Source organism: Heteronotia binoei, chromosome 1, assembly GCF_032191835.1.
Source record: "Heteronotia binoei isolate CCM8104 ecotype False Entrance Well chromosome 1, APGP_CSIRO_Hbin_v1, whole genome shotgun sequence".
Lineage (NCBI taxonomy): Eukaryota > Metazoa > Chordata > Lepidosauria > Squamata > Gekkonidae > Heteronotia > Heteronotia binoei.
Genome location: NC_083223.1, coordinates 33,402,474 through 33,424,129, shown reverse-complemented (window position 1 = coordinate 33,424,129; position 21,656 = coordinate 33,402,474). Strand labels below are relative to the sequence as shown.

The 21,656-nt window shown below is 43.4% G+C and overlaps 1 protein-coding gene across 1 annotated transcript in view; it reads left to right on the top strand.

The window, feature by feature from the left end:
- Positions 1-21,209, top strand: part of MFSD2B (MFSD2 lysolipid transporter B, sphingolipid) — a 45,689-nt gene extending 24,480 nt beyond the window's left edge. The window contains exons 4-12 of the mRNA XM_060258057.1: positions 2,333-2,499; positions 4,933-5,023; positions 5,115-5,236; positions 7,247-7,330; positions 10,143-10,223; positions 13,492-13,601; positions 15,320-15,463; positions 19,919-20,095; positions 21,111-21,209. Of these exons, the coding sequence (XP_060114040.1) occupies positions 2,333-2,499; positions 4,933-5,023; positions 5,115-5,236; positions 7,247-7,330; positions 10,143-10,223; positions 13,492-13,601; positions 15,320-15,463; positions 19,919-20,095; positions 21,111-21,168 (1,034 nt within the window). The 3' untranslated portion in view covers positions 21,169-21,209. The remainder of the gene's footprint in view (positions 1-2,332; positions 2,500-4,932; positions 5,024-5,114; positions 5,237-7,246; positions 7,331-10,142; positions 10,224-13,491; positions 13,602-15,319; positions 15,464-19,918; positions 20,096-21,110) is intronic.
- Positions 21,210-21,656: the final 447 nt, after the last annotated feature.

The window sequence follows — 21,656 nt, the reverse complement described above, 5'->3', positions numbered from 1 at the left end:
ATTTCAATCAAGAAATACACTAAAATAAAGAGGATGTATAGCCCTTCTTAGTGAGAATACATATGTAAGAACTGAATGAGTTTAGCATAAGTAGTGAGATAAGAAACCAATATCCCTGTTAAGTCCAGAGGGGGTTGTTCAAAGTGTAATAACTTGTAATTCAGCAGTTTCCCGTACCAGTCTGTTTCTGAAGTTCCTTTGCAATAACGGCTACTTTGAGGTCACCCAATAAATGTCCTGGAAGATTGAAGTGGTACCCTACAGGTTTCTCAGTCTTATGATTCTTGATGTCATTTGTGTCCATTTATCCTTTGGTATAGGATTTGACCTGTGTAGAGAACCAAAGAGCACTGTTGCCATTTACTGGCATATACAGTGTTAGAAGATGAGCATGTGAATAAGCCTGAGATGGTCTCGTTCAGGGGTCCCCAACCCCTGGGCCATGGACTGGCACGGGTCCGTGGCCTGTTAGCAACTGGGCCATGAATTGTATAAAACCAGTCCCTGGTGCTGAAAAGGTTGGCGACTGCTGGTCTAGTTGATGTTGTTAGGTTTGGTAATTGCGTTGTCTGGGTGTTTGGGGACAGAACAGTACCCAGAGAAAACATGCTACAAGACAGGCCCAAAAAAGACAATAACAGAATACCACTGGTGCTCACATACAGCTCTCAACTCAGAACAGTTCAATCCATCATCAGCAGTTTACAACCTCTATTGGATAATGACAGTTCTCTTTCACGAGTACTGAGGGGCAAAATTTTCTTGAGCACAGACAGCCCCCCCCATCTCAAATAAACTCCTCACCCACAATAATACAACATCTAATTTGAACATGGACACTGACACCAGAGCTGGCAATAAAATCCAGATGCCAACTTTGCTGCCACATACACCCAGATAATACAACTACTGTATTTCTTATTTGTAATAGTAGATCGGAATAGTGCTTGTAATGTAATGTAATGAATACTGGAATGTATTTCTCTGATCTGGTGTCAGAGGAGACAAAACAGTCCACCACAAATCACATTTTCTCAAAGAAAAAGATGCTGTTAGTTACCTCCACACTTGAGAGGAGATGGATGAAATGTAATGACAGGATCTCAGTTAATTACCCTTAGCATTCCAATATTTAGAAAGATGTTTACACATTAATCTCCTATTTTGACATATTTATTTGCTTCACTGTGTCCCTCTTGTAATGAAAACCAGACAAATAGTGACCATGTAAGCCTTAGCTTGTTGTTCCTGTTAGGTTTTGCTTCTGTTAAAATATCTTCATTATGTTGTATACTAATTTGCTGTTCACCCTCTGCCTATATGTATGGACTGTTAGCAATTTCAATATCAGTTATAATCTAATGGATTACCCCTTTATTTTAGGACTAAATGGTGCCTAGTGTAAGCTCAAATTTAGCAGGTACCTGTAACATTTTAGCTGTTTTCTGAGAGCCCTTATACGTAACACCAGTAAAGTTACCTCTCTGTAGTGTTCTCAGATGACTTGTTTTATGCTGCCTCCTTGCCTTCTTTAGAGTTTCCTAGTTATTTTTGCTGCCAGCCAAGGCTTGTCCCTTAGAATTCTCTGTAGGACCGAAAGATCAGGATGGCTTAGTTATATTTGGGTAGAATGACACAATGATCAGCATGTGGGGATGGCTCTGAGGTTAAAGGGGATCCTTTACTTTAAATAAAACAGTTGTTTTCTCTTAAACATAGAGTTTATTTAGAAGTATAACAGTGTAATAGTTTCAGTAAAATCCATACATTTAATGGTTTCAGATAGGTACATAAGTGTAGTGGTTTTAGATAGGTACAGTTCTTCTTTTCTAAAATTTGTTAAGCAGGCTAATTTTCTCACTTGTCACTAAGTCTAATAATTTCCACAAAGCTTAATTTCCTAACTTGCCATGTAGGCTAATAGTTTTCACAAAGAACACAGATTTCTTACACAGTCCACAGCAGCTCACTCCTCACTCACTCCATTCTCCTCCTCCTCCTCCTCCTCTTCTTCTTCTTCCTCCTCCTCCCCCCCACACTCTGCTTCTCCCTCTCAAAACCAGTCAACTAGGGTACAGCTACCATCCAATCATAACACACTTCATAACAATCATAACACATTTCAATTCTTCATCCAGACCCTGCTTTCTTACTCTATAGGCCTGCCTTTTTAAACCACAAAAACATGCATATAAAACTCCACATTAAAGCACAATAGTAAAACACACACACACACAATATTTACATTGGGGGGGAAACCACAGTGCGTTATAAATTAAGCTTCAACATCAGTTTCACAGAGGACTATTTTTATGGATTCTTCCCCCAATAGGAATCACAGTGGAAGTTCTTGGGACGTTAATTGGAGCTGCACTCCAGGGACAGATAGTTGCCAGTGCTCATGCCTCAGATCATTGTAGCCAAAATTCAACTGTAAGCTTTTTGAACTCTTCCAACCTGCAACAAAACAGTTCTAGCTTCCTCAGCCTGGCTCATGGAGTAAGTATATGCAGTACACACAGACCTGTTGAAAAGGTTTGGGCAGGTTTCAGTGGTATCACATGTCAACTTTTACTGCATAAAATGTTGAGATTTCTGTTGGTGATAATAGCATAATAGCATTACATAACATAACAACATTACAACAAATAAATTAATGCAGAGGTACTTATTCAGTGGTTCGGGAGCTTTTTGACATGCTATCTATATCTCTTCTGAATCACACAATTCATTGCCTCTTGCTGCATAATAGAGATGTTCCAGTAGGCTGTTGGATGTGTCATAGATGTGAGGATGTCTTGCAATCAGTATTATTGTATTTGTTTTTTAAAAAGACAATGTGCACGAACAAAAATAGATATTCTGGGGTACGAAATTGCCTTATTGGTCCCTATAGTTTAATACTGCCTGCTTTAACTGTATCTACTCTTTGGGGTAGATTAACATCTTTTTCTGCACATGCTTCTTTGGTCAGAGAAAAAGTCCCCCCCCCCCCACCTCTTTCCAGGCCTGTTTTTGCTGGAGGTGGAAGGGATTGAACATGTGACCTTGTACATACAAAGCATATGTGCTCTGCCACTGGGCTGTGGGCCTTTTGCTTTTGTGTAGCCATTGAGCGGGAAAGAAATCAGAGAGCTTGTGTGTATGAGTGTGCCCAATATTCCTGCTTGTAAGAAAGCCCCCTTGGAGTCAGGGTTTAAAAATTCCATGCTTATATCTGTCTGTCTGTGACCAATTTCCCACTCACCTTATGCCACTCTCACGCTCCTCTTCTCAGCGGGGCTTCCGTCTGATTTCACACTGTCTGCCCCAGGGCGACAACTAGCTTTGGCTTTTTTGTGCAGCAAACAGAAACCTCTAAAAACCAATTTCTGTTTGCTGTGCAAAAAAACTGAAGCTAGTTGCAGCCCCAGGTTAGATAGTGTGAAATCGGACAGAAGCCCCGCTGAGAAGAGGAACATGAGAATGGCGTAAGGCAAGTGGGAAATCTGTCTCTGTTTGTCTGTCTATCTAGCTACTATCCACATATATACTTAATTGATGTAGTGCAGCCAAGAACAGAGAAAAAAGGTATTGTGGTCAAGATTCAGTCATATGGCCACTGAAACATATATTGGCCTGTAGGGTCTGTTATTTTCTTTGAAATAACCTTAGCTTATATATGCGTACGTTCAACATTCAGTGTGATTGTGGCTCATGCTCTTACATACCTCCAAGCTATAGAGTGCTACTGAAAAACTGGCAATGTTCTACTTGTAGTCTTAGGCAAGAAATATTGGAATCCTCCCTCCCCACATAGCAAAGCCATTTATTATTAATTTACCCTAGCATTTAAAGAGTTTTACTTCCACAGAAATTATTCATTAGGCTTTTGAGCAAAAATAAGCTAGAATATCTAGTTTAGCAGTTGGACATTATATATCCAGCTTGCTTTGCTGAGCCCTAAGTCTTGTACGTGAATATTTTGATTTTTGGGTCATGAATGTTCAGTTGAGCTATGTTGGCTCGACTTTTGACGTGGAACCAGTGCAGTTATTTTACACGTGCTTTGTGTAGAGATCATACTCAGTAGGCTTTGTGTCTGGGAAGACCTGCAATTTGGAAATACCATGTGAATGCCCTCTTCCTTCAGAAACCTGTTTCCATTAGTACATGCCCAAAATGGAGTAGTTACACCTTCCCATTCAGGGCTGAACAAGTCATGAAACCATCCCTCATTCTGCCATTTTAAAAACTAACACAGGTGATTTTTTAAAAACCGGTGTCCTCCCCCCCACCCTGGTTATTTTTTCAAGTGCTGAAACAGCCGCCATAGCAGTGACAGCATTAGACAACCTGTTCTCTGAGTTGCGTTCTCTGAAGGCTAGCTTTCTTAAAAGGCAAAGAAACAAGAAATTACGTCTGTCAATCTGTTCCAACCTTTCTTTGCTTTTTCCAGTTTTACCATTTTTCTGTCTGTCAGTCTTCATTAATCTCCTGCAGCCCCTGAGCACCTGTAGAGCAGCAGACAGCTTTAAAAAGTGTTGTCAATGGAGATATCTCTTGTGTTTGGGAGAGCAGCACACAGCTGAGACTTGCATCAGCTCTGCGAGGTTTGCAGAACAGATATGGTGCATCTGATCCACCACCTTCTGGGCCCCATATGGAAGAGAGTCCTCTCATCCCCTGAGGCTATAGCTGAAGGATGAGATTTCTTAATTGCTTAGTATATCTTTTAAACTATCATAAGAACATAAGAGAAGCCATGTTGGATCAGGCCAATGGCCCATCCAGTCCAACACTTTGTGTCAGAGGGTGCAGAGGTGGGAGGGAGTGGTTGTAGCTGTAATGTGATAAAAAAATATTATCCTACTACTTGTTTGAAATATACTATTCCACTTGTTTGAAATATACTTTCATCTCCCCCTTATCCCCACTTTTGTCTTTTTAAAGAGAAATGTCTACATGATTGCGGCAGGGGTCATAGGAGGAATCTACCTTGTTAGCACCGTTATCCTTTTCCTTGGAGTGAAAGAAAAAGATGGTACGTGTGTTTAATCCTTGTGAAAATTTAACTGATACCTACAATTTAAAAAGCTGACATCATTTTATGATGCATATTCCACTCCTTATAGATCCTTATGCCTTAAGTTCAGACAAAACAGTTCCTTTCTTTAAGGGACTCAGACTCACAATGAAGTATGGACCATACATGAAATTTACAGCATCATTTCTTCTGATTTCAACAGCAGTTCAGGTAATTGTAGTTCATAAGAGGACTTGCCTAAATTTAGCTTGAATCCATACTATGAGGGAACCCCCGTCTATGTCAGCATGAACACTCCAGAGCATGTGAGTGGCCATGAAGCACTAGTGTTAGGGTAGAAGGTGTCACTTTCTCCTTAGAGTGTACTCTTAGTGAAATAATGTGTCAACCTAGCCACTTGGGATCACGTTCCAAATCTATATGACGACGGGTATACCTCATGTTTCTGTAGGGGATTTTGCCGATAAAAGTTTTATGTTTTATTCCATGTGTGGTGGTAAACTATTATTTTATTTATATCCTACTCTTCTCCTTGAAGGTACCCAAAATGACTCACAGCAACAACAGCTTACAGTATAAATATGGTACCTTCCTCCCCAGAAAAATAGATCTTTGGCTAGTCCAGATTCCACAGTGGGTTCTTCCAAGGATGTTGGCTGTAAGCTGCTGGCCAAGAACCCTTCAGCTGGTGTGGTGGTTAAAGAATGGAGGACTGTAATCTGGAGAACTGGGTTTGATTCCCCACACCTCCTCCACATGCAGGCAGCTGGGTGACCTTGAGTCAATCACAGTTCTCTCAGAGCTCTCTCAGCCCAACCTACCTCACAAGGTGTCTGCTGTGGGGAGAGGAAGCCACTCTGAGACTCCTTCAGATAGTGAAGGTCAGGGTATAAAACCAACTCTTCTCCTGCTTCCAGCCATACCCAACCCTGTAGGCAGCAATGAGTCAATAACACAGCCAAGATGGTAAGCAGCTGGCAACGTGCTCCCCCAACAATTCCCTTTGCAAAGCTGCTTCCATTGACAACAAGTTGGATCAAAAGTTCTACAAGCAGGGCAAAACGCAGAGGACAGGTCTGTCTTATCTACCGCAACAACAGCCCCTTGAAATTCTACTCATGGGGGTTGGGAGATTTCAGACCAGATCAGTTACTGGGTTGACCATGCAGTTTTATAAAGATGCAGAAAACCTATCTTACGATATTTATCATAATGCATAAAACACTCTTTGGCTATCAGTGCAACTAGGATGCCTTGGGAAGTTGCAGATGCAAGAGCTGGTATGTTCTTGCAAGCGAAGAAACACCACGAACAGAGGGTGTGCTAAGTGTTGGAATTGTTGATGTGGAAGAAGAAGCTGGTGGCTGTAAAGATTTTGCCAAGAAGGCAGTATAGTGCTCAAAGCCAGTTTTTCTAGAGGTAATACATTGAAGTTCACTCCAAGCTCCTGAGGGGGTTCTCAGAATTCATGCACATCTGGGGTGTTCTCAGGACTGGCCCTAGACTGTCTGGCACCCTAGACAAGGCTAACTTCTGCGCCCCCCCATACTGATAACATCACCAAGTCACAGGGGGGGCACCCAATTCAGTGCCCACCGAAGGCCAGCACCCTGGGCAATTGCCTAGTTTGCCTAGTGGCAGGGCCAGCCCTAGCTGCTCTCAGCTGAGGATCGCAGAGCTCCAGGAAGAAATCTTTTGGGGAATGAAATGGGCTGCAGTGAGAAAAATCCGCACACTGTACATTGTTGCTTTTTAGAGTACAAACTACCACAAACAGCCTTACTTCTAGAAAGTTCTTGGCATTGATTGCACAGTCCTTCATCACACCTAACTCTGTACTAGGTTGTGTCTTCTGTCTTCAATTAAATTATCTCTTGTTTAGCAAGTGAACTCTCTTCCTTACATATGTGCAGAGAGCCGAAGGTAAGTCTATTTGTTTCATTGTTTCTCTCTCTTCCTCATCCCTTTTTATTGCTAAACAGATGTAAGAGCCATGTGGGCTGCATGGCTAAAGGTTTTGATTATCCTCTGAGGTAATATCGAGGCAGCAAACCAATATGCTTTAACTGTTAACGGCAGCCAATCCTTGTGTGCACTCTCATTCAGGAAATACATGAATTATAAATGGGGGACACTTGACATGAAATCAATCTATGCTGCTCCGCCATTCATTTGAATTGATGTTTTTGTCACTGTTTTGTTTTGTCTTTGACTCGCAAGCTCGAACAAGGCAACTTTGTCCTCTTTTGTACCCATACGGCCGGCCTTCGCAGCCACTTCCAGAATTTAGTGATGACCATCTTGGTAAGCATGTGGTCTCCTCTTGTCTTGTTTTCACAATATGACATGACTGGCTCCATGTCATGTTCATGTGTCAAAGAAGGGCAATGAATTCTCAAAAGGGACTCAAATGAATTCCAGTTCCTCCATAGGTCCAAAGGCAACAGTATCATGCATGATGCTATTGCCATTCTTGCTGTTTACCAGAGAGCCAGGTCACCAATATATCATGCTTATCTGGATGTGAATCCTTGACTGTCCCATCATAAGTTTCTTCCATGCAATGCATAATGCTTATGTTGTGGTTCTGCATGTTCTTAAATTGGCTGTGGCCCCCACTATCATGCAATCAGTGAAAAAGACAACCTGGGCCGCGGTCACACTCACCATTAAATCCATCCCTAACCCATTGCTATTATACCCTGCAGCTTTTTTACAATGAATTTCCTGATCAGACATCCCTCCATCCTTCAGTCCTAAGCAGCGTTGGTCCCGTCGTTGGTTGATCAGAGGTCTCAACCGGACCTTATTTTTGAGATGGCATTCTGCACGGTACTCGCGCAAGCGCAGTACCGTGGGATATCGTGCTTGGTTTGTTCTGGTTTTTTTAAAGGTGCCAGAAAAGGTGGGCGATCTGTCTCCCCCACCCAGTTTGAACACTCTGTCAGGCGATGGAATCTCAAGGCAGTATTCATTGAAACAATGTATACTTTATTGGAAACTCATAGCTGGATACAGAAGTTGAGACTAATGCCTGGATTCAGGCAGTTACTATTCTTAAAGAATCTACATCAAAGACTTTCTAAACAAAGTCCCCATTCCCATAACATCAAGGGGGTGAAGGTGCAAACTTTCACACAAGGGCTTCAGCTTATCTTTTTGCCCTGGGAAGATGCCTGGCGGCCGTGTTATCTACCAACGGTTGCATTCTTTTGTTCTATGGTAACATCAACAAAGTTTACACATTACTTGCTGTTCCATTTGATATGCACATTAACTACAGCATAATAAAGAGCTTGGGATTGGTACAAAGAGTCCATATAGTTAGTATTCTACAGTTGTAATATATTAGAGTTACAGAGCCTGACACACCCGGCCAGGGAGGGGAAGCCCAGGAGTTCTCTTTGCTGTCTCTCCGTCTGGCGGGGAGACAGCAAAGGTGGGTGATCTTCCTCCCCCGCCATTTAAACACCCTGCTGTGGTGTTTAAATGGGGGAGGAGCATGGCAACTCTCTTTGCTGTCTCTCCACCTGGTGGGGAGACAGCAAAGGTGGGTCATCTTCCTCCCCCCACCCATTTAAACTAGGCAGGGTAAAAGCAGGAATGGGCTGGAATGGGCATCAAACAACGTAGACTGTCACAAAAAATGAACACCCCGCCAGCGTGTTTAAATGGGGGAGAGCACAGGAACTCTCTTTGCCGTCTCTCCGCCTGGCAGGGAGAAGGCAAAGGTGGCCAATCTGCCCCCCCCCCCCCATTTAGGAAAGGTCCCCTGTGCAAGCACCAGTCGTTTTCGACTCTGGGGTGATGCTGCTTTCACAGTTTTCACAGCAGACCTTTTACGGGGTGGTTTGCCATTGCCTTCCCCGGTCATTACACTTCCCCCCCCAGCAAGCTGGGTACATATTTTACTGACCTCGGAAGGTTGGAAGGCTGAGTCAACAATTGCTGGCGCAATGATATCATTTGGAGTGGACTCTCGCAGGGAAGCAGATATGCGCTTGCGACGAGTCAGCTACAATGGAGCGTTCAAACATAGAAAGTATGCACGGGAGTCATCGGAAGCATTCTTATTCCGGATTTAAAGTACTATCAAAAAAATCCACGTCTCAGTCGTGGCAGTTCGAGACACGAACGAGCCAACGACCATTGCCAGATGCTGATGTTTGGACAACTGCATAAAATCCGACATGCATCTGGCTTTCATCCATGCCCATCTCGTCAGTTTATGTGCGTCTGACCTCGGCCCTAGATTTGGGCTAGGAAGTTGGTGGGTATGAAATTCACTTAGTGTTTTTGAAGAGAGATGCATTATTTGCTGCCCGTTTAATCACTTGCTTGATCAGTGTTTAATAAAGTGATGTGATGAGACTTGCCTTGGTGATGATCACTTGCCTGTCCCTTTCTGATGGGGTGAAAGTGTCCTTGTTCTGCACAAGGCTGCTAGTTCCTGCTTGGTTGATCCTCTTGATGACCAGTGTTGCACACTCCCCGCTTCTCCCAAGTGGCAAGAAGTTCCACAGGCAACAGTTTCCTGGGTTAGAGGAAAAGAACACTGACATGTTGTTTGGGGGAGGTGAATTTGTTGTTTGGAGTAGATGAATGTGGAGTTTTATTGTTTTTAACTATGTATTGCAAGCTGCCTTGAGCGATGGGGAAAGGCAGGATATAAATGTTTAAATATTTCCTTTACTTACAAATATACAAGTAGAGCTGCAAAGAAGTATGCCTGCAGGCGCAACCAATCTGCTATCCTGTGTCAGATCCCCAGAGAAAGAAAGACCCTCAGTATCCCCAAACTGCTTCAGTAAACGTCAAGGAGTGTCTAACTGCCTCTCTCTGTCTACCTCTGCTGGTCTCAAAATGACAGTTTCTTCATGCACAGAAACATCTGTCCCATCTCTTCAGTTGGGGGTGGGTCATGTAGGTTCTTCTACAGAACTGGGGGCCATCTTTTAAAAATTAACATCTACTGAGGAAACATCCATAGCAGTTAAGGCACACTGATTTTTTTTTATTCCTCCATTCTCTGTAGACCAAACACATTCCTGTTGATCAGATGCCAGTCATAAAAATGCGTGTGTCTCTGTTGACATGGTTTTTGTCCCCCTCATAGGTGTCAGCGGTCCTGAGCATGCCATTCTGGCAATGGTTCCTGCAGCGTTTTGGCAAAAAGGAAGCAGCGTGTGGGATCTGTGTAAGCAGGCTGTTGTGACCCAACATGCAGTGTGACTCAAGGGTCAGGCCCTGGGACCCTCCAGATAATGGCTGGTTAAAGGAGGGGGAGCCCATGGCTATCCTCAACTGTGGTTAACATTGATGTTAATGCACTGCTTGGTTATAGTTGATGTCATATAAGAAATAATAATTTTAAAAATTGTTCAGTGGTCAACCCAGCACTTGTCCTTTCTGCATTTTGTAAAATTGAGTGCCTTATTATCTTCTTATTTTCCTTAGACCAGAAAACCCTTTTCTATGAGCTTCTTCCTAAGGGCTTGATCTGTAGTTCCTGGCCAAAGGTCCTCTCCATCCCCCACTCCTGTTGTTTAGCATAGCATGTAGTTGCTTACCCAGAGAAGCGGATACAGAATGCTGTGTGTATAAGGAGTCTGGAGTTGTTGTCAGCAAGGAAGATGTGCTTTAGAAATATAGATTGTCTGTTACCATTTAATAGGAAGGCAAAAAGGAGTGGCTGCCTAAGATTGTTTGCCTGCAATTATCAGGCAGTAACTACATCAGCTGCAGATCTGCTTCCCTTTCTTAACTGCTTGTGTCTGCAGTGAGCTGAGCCTGTTCTCTGTTAGACCATGCTCCCCCTTTACTATTGGTATTGCAGTGTTGGTTTAAAAAAAAAAAAAGTCCAAGCGCTTTGACTTTGGAGGGGCCAAACAGTTCGCTGCCAGTCTTGCAATTCCTCTGCTCACAAGCCAGTCGCAGTCTTACGCTGCTGGAGTGCTCTCTTGTGGTGGAACTGGGACTGTCTCTGTCTGCTCTTTGCTGACTGTCCAGGACTCTGCTGCTCTCTCTGTCTCTCTCTTTTGCTTGAAAGCGATGCTCATTCCATAAGCAGTGTCCTCTCGATGACTACCCACTACTGGAACGGGAGGGGGCTTTGTAAGCAAGCTCTGTGCAACTACTTTTTCACTTGCTAATCTGGATAGTGTAAGAAGGCTTGAACTCTGCAGGGATGGCCAATGTAAACCCCTAAGGATTTCTAAAATTGTAAAGGATTGATCTTGGCACACACATGAAGCGGCTTTCTGCTTGGACAGACCACTGATCTGCCAAGGCCAGTACTGTCTCCTCAGACTGGCAGCAGCTGTCCAGAGTCTTAGGTTTTCCCCATCACCTGATCCCTTCAACTGGAGATGTGAGGGACTGAACCAGGGGTTTTCTGCATGCAAAGCCCTGCCACTCTGCTACCACATGCCCTCTGACACAATTGGCAGATTCTTTCCTAATAGGGCACTAACACTTTTAAATGTACATGCCTATTCTACAGTAGATACAAAATGCAGAGGAGACCATACGCAGCAGACTTACACTTTTGCTATATATACACAAGGTTTATAGCTGAATCCATGCAGCAAGCAAACCATGTCCTATGAGGAAAGGCTGAAGGAGCTGGGTATGTTTAGTCTGGAGAGGAGACAATTGAGAGGTGATGTGATCATCTTCAAGTCCTTGAAGGGCTGATTGTCAAGCATGCGGTTTCAATGACGAGTTGAAGTTGATACAAAACTACGTTTATTGATAAACCGATACTTTCAGTGTAACAGATTCTTGAGAGTGATGCTGCAAATACATTGATACAATACTTTTAAGGCTTACTTCAAAAGGATTCCAAAAGGTGGGGGCGAGGGGTAGCTCTCACACATAAACTATCATAAATGTCTACATTCTCATAGCGTTACCAGGACTCTGTCCTTGCTTTCCCCAAATGTGTCGCACTCCCTACCAGGAATGTATGGGAAGGTGCTGATTACTTCTTCTCAAGTTAGTTTCGTTTCTCACTACTTCTACTTTGCAAGCAATAAAGCAAGAAGGGGGAGGGGAAAGAATAACCAAGTTAACAAACCTTGGTCCTCCATGATACTTCACAGACCAGTGTTATGAAGGACCCTAAAACAATCAATTATCAATGGAATTTCACCATGCTTGACACTGATATATAGAGGATGATGCAGAATTTTTTTCTGTTGCCCCAGAAGATCAGACCAGAACCAACAGGTTGAAATTAAATCAAAGGAGTTTTCAACTAAACATTAGGAAGAACTTCCTGACAGTTAGAATGATGCCTCAGTGGAACAGGCTTCCTTGGGAGGTGGTGGGGTCGTCTTCTTTGGAGGTCTTTCAACAGAGGCTAGATGGCCATCTGACAGCAGTGCTGATTCTGTGAACTTAGGCAGATCATGAGAAGGAGAGCAGGGAAGGTATTTGTGGTTTTCCTGCATTGTGCAAGGAGTTGGATTAAATGACCATGGAGGTCCCTTCCAACTCTATGATTCTTCATAATAGCCAGATGACATACCTATGTCTTTGTCCTTATCTTGCCAAGTGAGCATCATGTGTTTTTAGCAGCAAATATTGATGTTCTTGTCATGGTCATGTCTGCTTCTTTATAATGTAGAGCTGCCAATTCCATGGGTAGGAGGACTTAAGGAATAGATGTTTTTGTGTAGTGGAAAGGGGTGTGTTTGTGTTGTGTGTCTGTGAATGAGAGAGAGAGTGAGTAATCAGATTTCTCCACTCTGGACAGAAAACTGCTGACAACAGATGTTTAATCAGTTTAGCAGTCAGATGAGACTGTTGTGAAATACATTGCTTCAAATGATTCTCTTGCTTTGTATTAGACATACAGGGTGACTAATATTGGCTCCTTACTCTGTGGGTAGATAACTGTGCCATCCTGAGCAGAGTTACACTCTTCTGATCACACTGAAGACAATGGACTTAGAGTATGTGACGCTGCTTGGGATGGCATTGATAAGGCCTCAAAAATCACTGAAACATGAGTTCATAAATGATTCTTCATAATAGGCAGATGACATACCTATGTCTTGGTTTGCCTTGGCTATTTCATTCTCCCAAGCTGGAATGAATGATACCTTTTTGCAATACTCCCTCTAAGCTGTGGTGTCCTGTGAACAAAAACTGTACTTATGAGCTGCTAGCATAATGTTGTAAGTCACTGCATAAATCAGTTTGCTCTGTGGCCATCCTTTCTGAACTAAGACAAAAATGTGTGAGCCAGAGGCTAAACTGTGAGCTAGCTCACACTAACTCACCTTAGAGGGAACACTGCCTTCTTGGTACCTTATTTTGTCCTAAATGCTACTTTCCCCTGGCTGGAGCACTAGCAAACTTGTGTTTTGTTTTGTTTAATGTCAGCTGAACTTCTTTAATGTTGTGTGAAGTTTTAACTGGGTCTGTTCAAAACTGGGTCTCATTTTCTTTTCTTCTAGTGGATGATTCCTTTTGTGATCATGCTGGTGACCATCCCTAACCTGATTGTAGCTTACACAGTGGCTTTTGTATCCGGGTTGAGCATTGCGGCATCCTTGCTGTTGCCATGGTAGGAGGCGAATTGTATCCTGCTGGGTGTGGGTGTGTACCAAGTTGACCTTGAGAGTTCTCAGTGAGGAAAATAAATAATTGGTGACATGATGGGATGTATGGGGCAACAGAGTCTTTATAGTATTTGCCTTAGGTACACTTGTGCACGCAGTCTATGAAAGAACAACCACGTGGAAGACAAATGGGATCAGAGACTGCTGATGTATAGCAGGAGGTCCACCCATAGAGTAAGGAGCCAATATTAGTCACCCTGTACGTCTAATACTAAGCAAGTCTCCCAGTGAACTAACTCTACATAGGATTGACCTGTAAAGCAAGTGGGTGTCTACAGATTGTGGTTAGAAATGGTGTGATATGATCCCAAACAGCCCTGATCTGGATAACCCAGGCTAGCTTGATCTCATCAGATCTTGGAAGTTAAACAGGATTGGCCCTGGTCAGTATTTGGAAGGGAGACCACCAAGGAAGGTTTCTCCTTGGAAGGCAAGCAATGGCAAACTACCTCTGAACATTTCTTGCCTTGAAAATCCTCTGGAGTCACCATAAGTTGGCTGTGACTTGATGGCACTTTCCACCACCATGCTTCATATCACATTCAACAACCTTTTTGCTTCCCAAAAAGCTGCTTGAACTGGGCTTGTCCTGCCATTTGTCCCTGACCTGGCACAGGGCTGGCCCTAAACTGTCTGACACCCTAAGTAAGGCTAACTTCCAGCACCCCCTCTCTGCACTGATCATGTCACCAAGTCATATGAGGGGCACCCAATTTGTTACCCCTAGAAGACTGGCACTCTAGACGATCACCTAGTTTGCCTAGTGGCAGGGCCGGCCTTGACCTGGCATATCCCTGAGTTGGGAGGGGGTTTGCAAAACCTGAGTGTCTGTTTCTCTTTTGATTATTCATGTTGGGAAGACTCTGCCATATTTGATATTTGACTTATTTTTTAAAAAAGTGAAGCAGCCCTAGGAAAGAGCCAGACCTACATTCGATAGTGAGGCTTAGAATCTAACAAGCCTAGAACTATTATAGTACTACTAGCTATAGTTTGATGGTGGAAAATGTCTATGTATTTGGCTTTTTTGTTGTTATTAACAGCAGACCAAGCAAATGCTCATGTTGAGGAAGGCCCTTGTTTGCAAGCATGTTTTCAGCCAGCGGAATCAGTGCTTTGAGAAACTGTTTAGCACTGCGGGTAGTTTGGTGATGGGGGCGGGGGGAGGGAGATTTCTCCCTAAAGTAATTGAGTCGTTGGAAAGGGTTTACAACTTTCTGTTTTTCTTGTTCACTGGCAAGGTTCCCAGGAGGACTTTCTGAATACTCCATTTCAGTTTTATTCCCCATTGTTCAGGCTATTGAAAAAACTGAAGCAATTAAATTGGATGTTAATCAAGAATGCTGTCCTGGTCTGGCTCACCCTATGCTCATTCTTAAATGGCAATTCTCTCAAATTACTAGTCTCTGCCCACTAACCTGGCAGAGTGGGGGGAGAGAGAGAGAGAAAGAGGTTCAGGCACAACTAACCTGATGCAATCAGTTTTCTGTGCCTTGGGATTTTTTGTTTGTTTAAAACTAATTAACTATATAGGCTTCCTTAATCATGACATTAAAAGTGATGATGTATGCAAAATGTAGGCAAACACAACTAAGTGCCTGGGAATTTCACTGAAATAAGTGATGATGATGTCTTTTTTTCCTTTAAAAATTGTTGAATAAAGGGCCATGTTGCCAGATGTGGTTGACCACTTTCGCCTGCAGAATCCTCATTTGACAGGACATGAAACCATCTTCTATTCCTCATATGTCTTTTTTACCAAGATGTCAGCAGGAATTGGACTTGGCATTTCTGCATCCTCTCTGGAGTGAGTAGCTCCTTTAATTCAAAGAGGAGGATGCTGAAACTCTCCTTTCCCTTTGCTCAAAAAATGAGCATCGGTAGCTCATAATACTCCCCTTCAACCTGTTTCTCTGTTGCACTGAGAATCGAGAAATTTCTCCCGTTGCACCCCAGGGGTTTGTGAATGAAACTCAAGCTGCTGGGATGCAAGGGAGAAAAATGGGGCACTGGCTGCATTCTGATCCCCACCCCAAACTTCTCCTGTGTCAGCCAGTTAGTTTTGGGGAGATGGGAAGGGTCAGAATGCCCTGTCCCAGTTGTGATTTGGAGGTCCTGATCTCTTGTCCGGGAAGTCTTTTGATGCACCTGTGTGAGAGGCTTTCTTGGGGGGGGGGGCGGGTGAGGAGTCAAAATCAGATCCTTCCTCCTGTCCTGGGGAGCTGCATGTCTCTGCTGGGCCAGGCAAGAGTTTTCTTGGGTGGGCTGGGATCACAGTGCCAAAGTGCACTGGGAGCCAGTGTTCTGACCCAGGCTACACAACATGGGTCTGCCGTTCTGCATGCTTCCTGTGGGCTGGGAATTTGTTTATTGCCTCATTTATAGCCCACCTTTGTCCTCAGTGGGGACCCAAAGTGACTAATGTCATTCTCATATCCTCCATTTTATCCTCAATACCACCTGTTAGGCTGAACGTGTGTGACTGACCCAAGTTCACCCAGCAATTTTCCAAGGCAGAATGGGGATTTGAACCCAGAGTCTCCAAGATCCTAGACTGACACTTTAACCACTGCACCGCCTTCTGCTTCTGCTTCAGAGCATGTCAATCTCTGCACCTGTTTGGCAGTCTTTCATGTCAAGGATGAAGCTGAGCTTAAAACTTTCTCCCTGAAGTGTGTTTCCCATCTGCATTGGAATTTTGTTTACACCAAGGGAATGCTTCTTTCAAACAGGCCAAATCCCTATATGCATTCTGAGCTTTACAGCTGCAAGGAGGGCTGTTCCCTTAAATGTTTTTAGCTGCTTATCTTTCTAGATGCATTTTAAGACATTCCAATTTGATATGGCTTTTATTGCCTAGGACTGAATATCCCTGAGGGTTTGGTTTTTAAATAGTAGACTATTTTTTTTCGCTTAAAATGTTTTAACTCATAGAAGCCTTAAAACAGGACCATAGTTCACAGCTGGAAAATGTAAAGATCACTAAACATTCCTCCTTTTGGGGTTCAATTTTTGGGGATTGGTTTTGATCTGGAAAGGAATTTTTCAGCACCAACCAGTCATCTGCATAACTATTTGCTGCTGCTGTCCTTCCTTGGTGCTGACTTTTAACTTTCTGGCATAAAATGCATAAACATTTTCCCATCACCACCAGACATGCTTGGATTTCAGAGAAGTACCGTATTTAAATATATACGCTTCACTGTGTTTCTGAGAGAATATATATGCATTGAATGAGTGCCATACCCATGCATGTACAATGCTATAAATACAGCCAGCCAGCATCATGTATGGTTAGAATGTCAGACTAGAATTAGAGATCCAGGTTCAAATCCCCCCTCTGCTTCAGAAGCCTGCTGGATGACCTTGGACCAATCTCCCACTCTCAGTCTAGCCTGCCTCATGGAGAAGAGGAGAATATTATCCGCACTGGGGGGGGGGGGAGTGGTGTAACATGAACTAAATGAATCAATAGCTATGGGTGGCCAAGCTTGCTTAATATAAGAGCCACATAGAATAAAGGTCAGGTGTTTGAGAGCCACAAGACATGAACATCAGATGCTTGAGAGCCACAAGACAGGTAGGAAAAAAGGCAGGCAAATAGATAAGGGGGAAGAAGGAGGAGGAGAGGTGGAAAGAAACCAAATTTAACTTTAAATGTATTCTCCAAGCCATTGGCTGGCTTGGCTTGGAAAAGTGCTTTAAAGAGAGAAATGTCTTTTCATAGCCAGCCAATAGGGTGGTGGGGGTTTCAGAGCCACACAATATGCATGAAAGAGCCACATGTGGCTCCCGAGCCACAGTTTGGCCACCCCTGAGCTATAAGGACATATGCAAATGTGCATGGGTTGTGAAAGCCTGGGTTAGGGAGGATTGGCTAGAGTTGTGTTCTTCAATGGCAAACTGTGCTGGCTCCCCACACTCCCTTCTGCCTTCATTTTGCCTGCACTGATTAACCTCTGGATGGCTGAGGTCGGTTAAACCACTGCCACCAGCCTAGTTTTGGCACTTTGCCCCTTCTTTGAGCGAGCCTCAGCTCTCATGGCAACAAGGAGCTGCCTGGGTCAGCCACTAAGTCTTAAATGTCAAACCCCAGCAGAATTTCAAGAGGTTTTATGAAATGATTGCATTCAAAGCAGAAAATTGCAAGGAAAGGCATCTCAAATGATGGGAGGTTTGCATGACCATCAGATCCAATCAAAGGGAGGGGGGAGTTTGCCCACATGCCAGGGCAACAGAATGCAGTGGGCAGCTCTGCATGAGCACACAAAGCACAGAGCAGCTGAGGCTTGGCCATCTATGTGCCAGGGATTTGAACTGCACATGCTCACTGCCACAGAAAAGCAATGGGAGTTAGGTTAAAAAGCAAAATGAGTGAGACAGCCAGGCAAATTAAAGCAATAAAAAGGATTCCCTAGTTCTGAAACTGGTCCCTAGACACTCATTTTCTCATCTGTCTCTTGGATTCAGCCAGCTGGTTCACACACTTCCTGTATGAGGGCACAATGTCCATGGCCGGGGCCCCACTGCTGCTGAGCCATCCTGGAAAATGCGCTTCCCTCGGAGGAGAGATTTATCGATTGTCAGGAGTTCCTGCCCCCTTGTGTTACACTCGCATGTTAGAAACCTGGCTGGGCAAGGAGGCAACCTTAAGGGTTGAGCTTTACCTGGGAGATGGAAGGATTTAACAGCTACGGTACTTCCAAAATCTCTATTTAACCTGTGGCCACTTCCAACACCAGATGTCCACCAGCAGCTCTCTTAAGGCAGCCTCCCCATGGGAACTTCAAAGACACAATGGGGAAAATCTCAGATGGTAAAAGTGAAAAAAAATATTTAGAAGGAAGGCCCCCTCTCATATATGCAGAGGTCCACATGCAGAAGCAGGCTTTTGCATGCCAAATTGCTGCAGATGTGATGTGCATCTGAACTACAGCTTTCATCAGAGCACCAGGGTGCATACTTTGGTGCAGAAGTGACCGAACTATGGCTCGGGAACCACATGTGGCTGTTTCACACGTGTTGTGTGGCTCTTGAAGCTCCCACCACCTCATTGACTGGCTTGGAGAAGGCATTTAAAGTTAAAGTTGCTTTCTTTCCACCCCTCCCTCCCTTTCTTCCAGCTCTCAAACATCTGACGTTTGTGTCTTATGACTTTCAAACATCTGATGTTCATGTCTTGTAGCTTTCAAACATCTGACTTTTATTCTGTGTGGCTCTTATGTTAAACAAGTTTGGCCACCCCTGCTTTGGTGTATGTTTGCATTTTGGCCATTAACTGTTTACAAATAGTTAGTTGCTGTTATGTCATGTTGAATCAGGGCACTCTATAGATATTACCTTTTTTTAAAAAAAATGTCAAATTTAGAATTTTGCTATTCTTTCAGACAAAGGTTGGATTTTGTGCTCTGTTCAGTTGTACAAATAAGTATACCTTTGTTTTTGTATTTCTGTGGGGGCTTTATGTGCATGTGTGTGTGTCTACACTTGGAAATCATGGCAACTTCTGGTGATTGGCCCCTACTGGGGGCCTGAAGGGTATTCAGAGAGATGGCTGAATAAAGCCTGCCCCTGCCCCCCGGCTTAAGTTCTGGTATACCAAGTACTTGTCAGAGTCAATCCTGCTTAGCTTCCAAGATCTGACAAGACTGAGTGATTTTTATTGTAGTGAATGAGTCAGTTTAAATTACAACTCATTGGTTCTTCCCCCACCCCTGCCCCAGTCCAATAAATCCAATTCTCCACTCCCAGTTTCAGTAGCTACAGACAGAGAATGTAATTCACAGAATCGCTGGCAGATCACTGGCTCTGCTGCAGTGATCCAGAAAGATTTAATTAGATGGATTTTTAAAAAATTGCTGGCTGGTAGTATACACGTTTATAGCTTTATGTGCAGGTGGAAACAGTGATTCCTCGAAAGTGGAACTGGGCACCCAGGAATGTCAACCACAGGAAGTGGGTATCAGTTGCTTGGTTCCTTCAGCCTTGCCCACGCAGACAGAGGCCAGAACGTTGCACTCTCTCAAGCCTTCAGCAATCTGTGTACTGACTTTCATCTGAAAACACTTAACTTTCTGCATTGCTTGTGGCTGGAACTGCACGTTTGTTGGCATGCATTGGGCCCACCCGGGGAGAAAATGAGACTGCTCCCTTGAGCGAGAAAGAAACAAGAGGAGGCTTTCAAAAACGGATGGGTGGGCAGAGGACTTTCGCTGTAAATGGAGACATGATGATAATAGTCTGTCATGTGTGTTTTTAATAGGTTTGTTGGTTACGAATCAGGTACCTGCAGACAGTCTGACAGTGTGGTTGCCATGCTGAAGGTTTTTGTTGGAGGGGTCCCTGCTGGCCTCATCTTCTTAGGCTTATTCATCCTCATCTTCTATCCAATCAACAAAAGGAGTCAAAAAGAAACCAAACTTGCCCTGGAAATGCTAAGGTTGGTGTTTTGTTTTGTTTTTAATCAGCATCAGAGCCTCTGTTCTTTACTACATATGATTTTTTTTCTCTCTTAGGTAAGAAGCTTGCTACTTACTTTATGGTTAGCCTTTTTAATATACACATACATGTATGTGTCTGTAAAACACTATACTGTTTCATTGTCCAAATATATTATGCTAAATATAAAGCAATACTTTACTGCTTTAGCAAGAAAGGCCTCTGAAAGTCCTGTCTCTTGCATAATAGCATTTATCATTCAAATGCTTTAAGAGTTATATCTCTTCTCATTTATAACCACTTCAGCCTTGCAAATCAAGTACAAATCTTGGTTTTGATTAGTGAAACTGAAAGGAAGTTGAAGGATTAAATCTCCTCACCATTTCTTGCATGGCCCCAAGGCAAACAGGCTTCAGAACCTTTGAATTTTACTAACAGATGATCGTTATCATGCCTACCCTGACACACTTTCCTAGGGCCTTGTACTGTTGGCTGAAGGTGGACAATGCTGGACAACTGGCTCCAGAGCATTTGGTGACATCTTTTCTGCCAAGCTGAATGGGGTAGCTAGGCTGACACAGAAGGTGGTGCTCCCCAAGATGTGGAGGAGTCTGGCAAGTTGAAGCATTTTGAACTAGATTCAAGTGCTATTTGGCAGCTACCTTAAGGTCAGTAGCATTTGGTCATATTTCCTTGACCCCCATTAACTGATCAGCATCCAAGTTTGGCACCAGCTGACCCTTCAAATACTGAAGAACAGAATCATGTAAAGTGTATGGAAGTAGCTGATTCTAATGCATGGAACATTAATTGCCAGGTTCTTATTTCTTTGGAAAGGTTTCTGATACGTAGTGCTTCTAGATATGGCACCCCCCCCCAAAAAAATACTAAAATATAAATATATATAAACGGGCTTTGTAGGGACCATTTTCTTATCATCTTAACACTGCCATAGCAAACCCAACTATGCCTGTTTCTTCACAAGCAATTCCTTCACTTTTTTTGTTTTTCAACAGACAGAGTCATCCAAGCACTGAAAATCTTAATGAGAATGAAGAAAACACTTCAGTTTGAAAGCCTGAATGGAAGTCACTGGTGGCAAGGGAATATCTGACCCAGCAGCAGTACTTAATGGGATTGCAATCCTTTTGTGTTAGTCCCATTGATGCTCTGCCTCAGTAACACTGGAAACGTCTCTCTACTGAAGCTGTACACTTTCTAAACAAACAATAATGTGGGGTGTAGCTTAAACAAGAGCTGCTTAGGATTTGTTGTGAAAACAGGGTATTGCATCATGGGGCTCTGAAGGAGCTGCTGGTTAAAATGTGGTTGGTGCTGCTCTTAAATTTTGAGCCACAACTACAGTACCATCTTGAGGCATCCATCTTGTCCTGGAAAAGACAGAAGGCTAGGCCTTGGAACGGAGTATTGCAGAAAATAATAAAATAATTAAGAGTCTTGTGGCCCTATCACATTTATGGTGGCCTTAACCTTTCATGACCCAGAGACCAGACTCTTGACTTCTAAATGTTTGTTAGCCTTTAAAGTACCACAAGACTCTT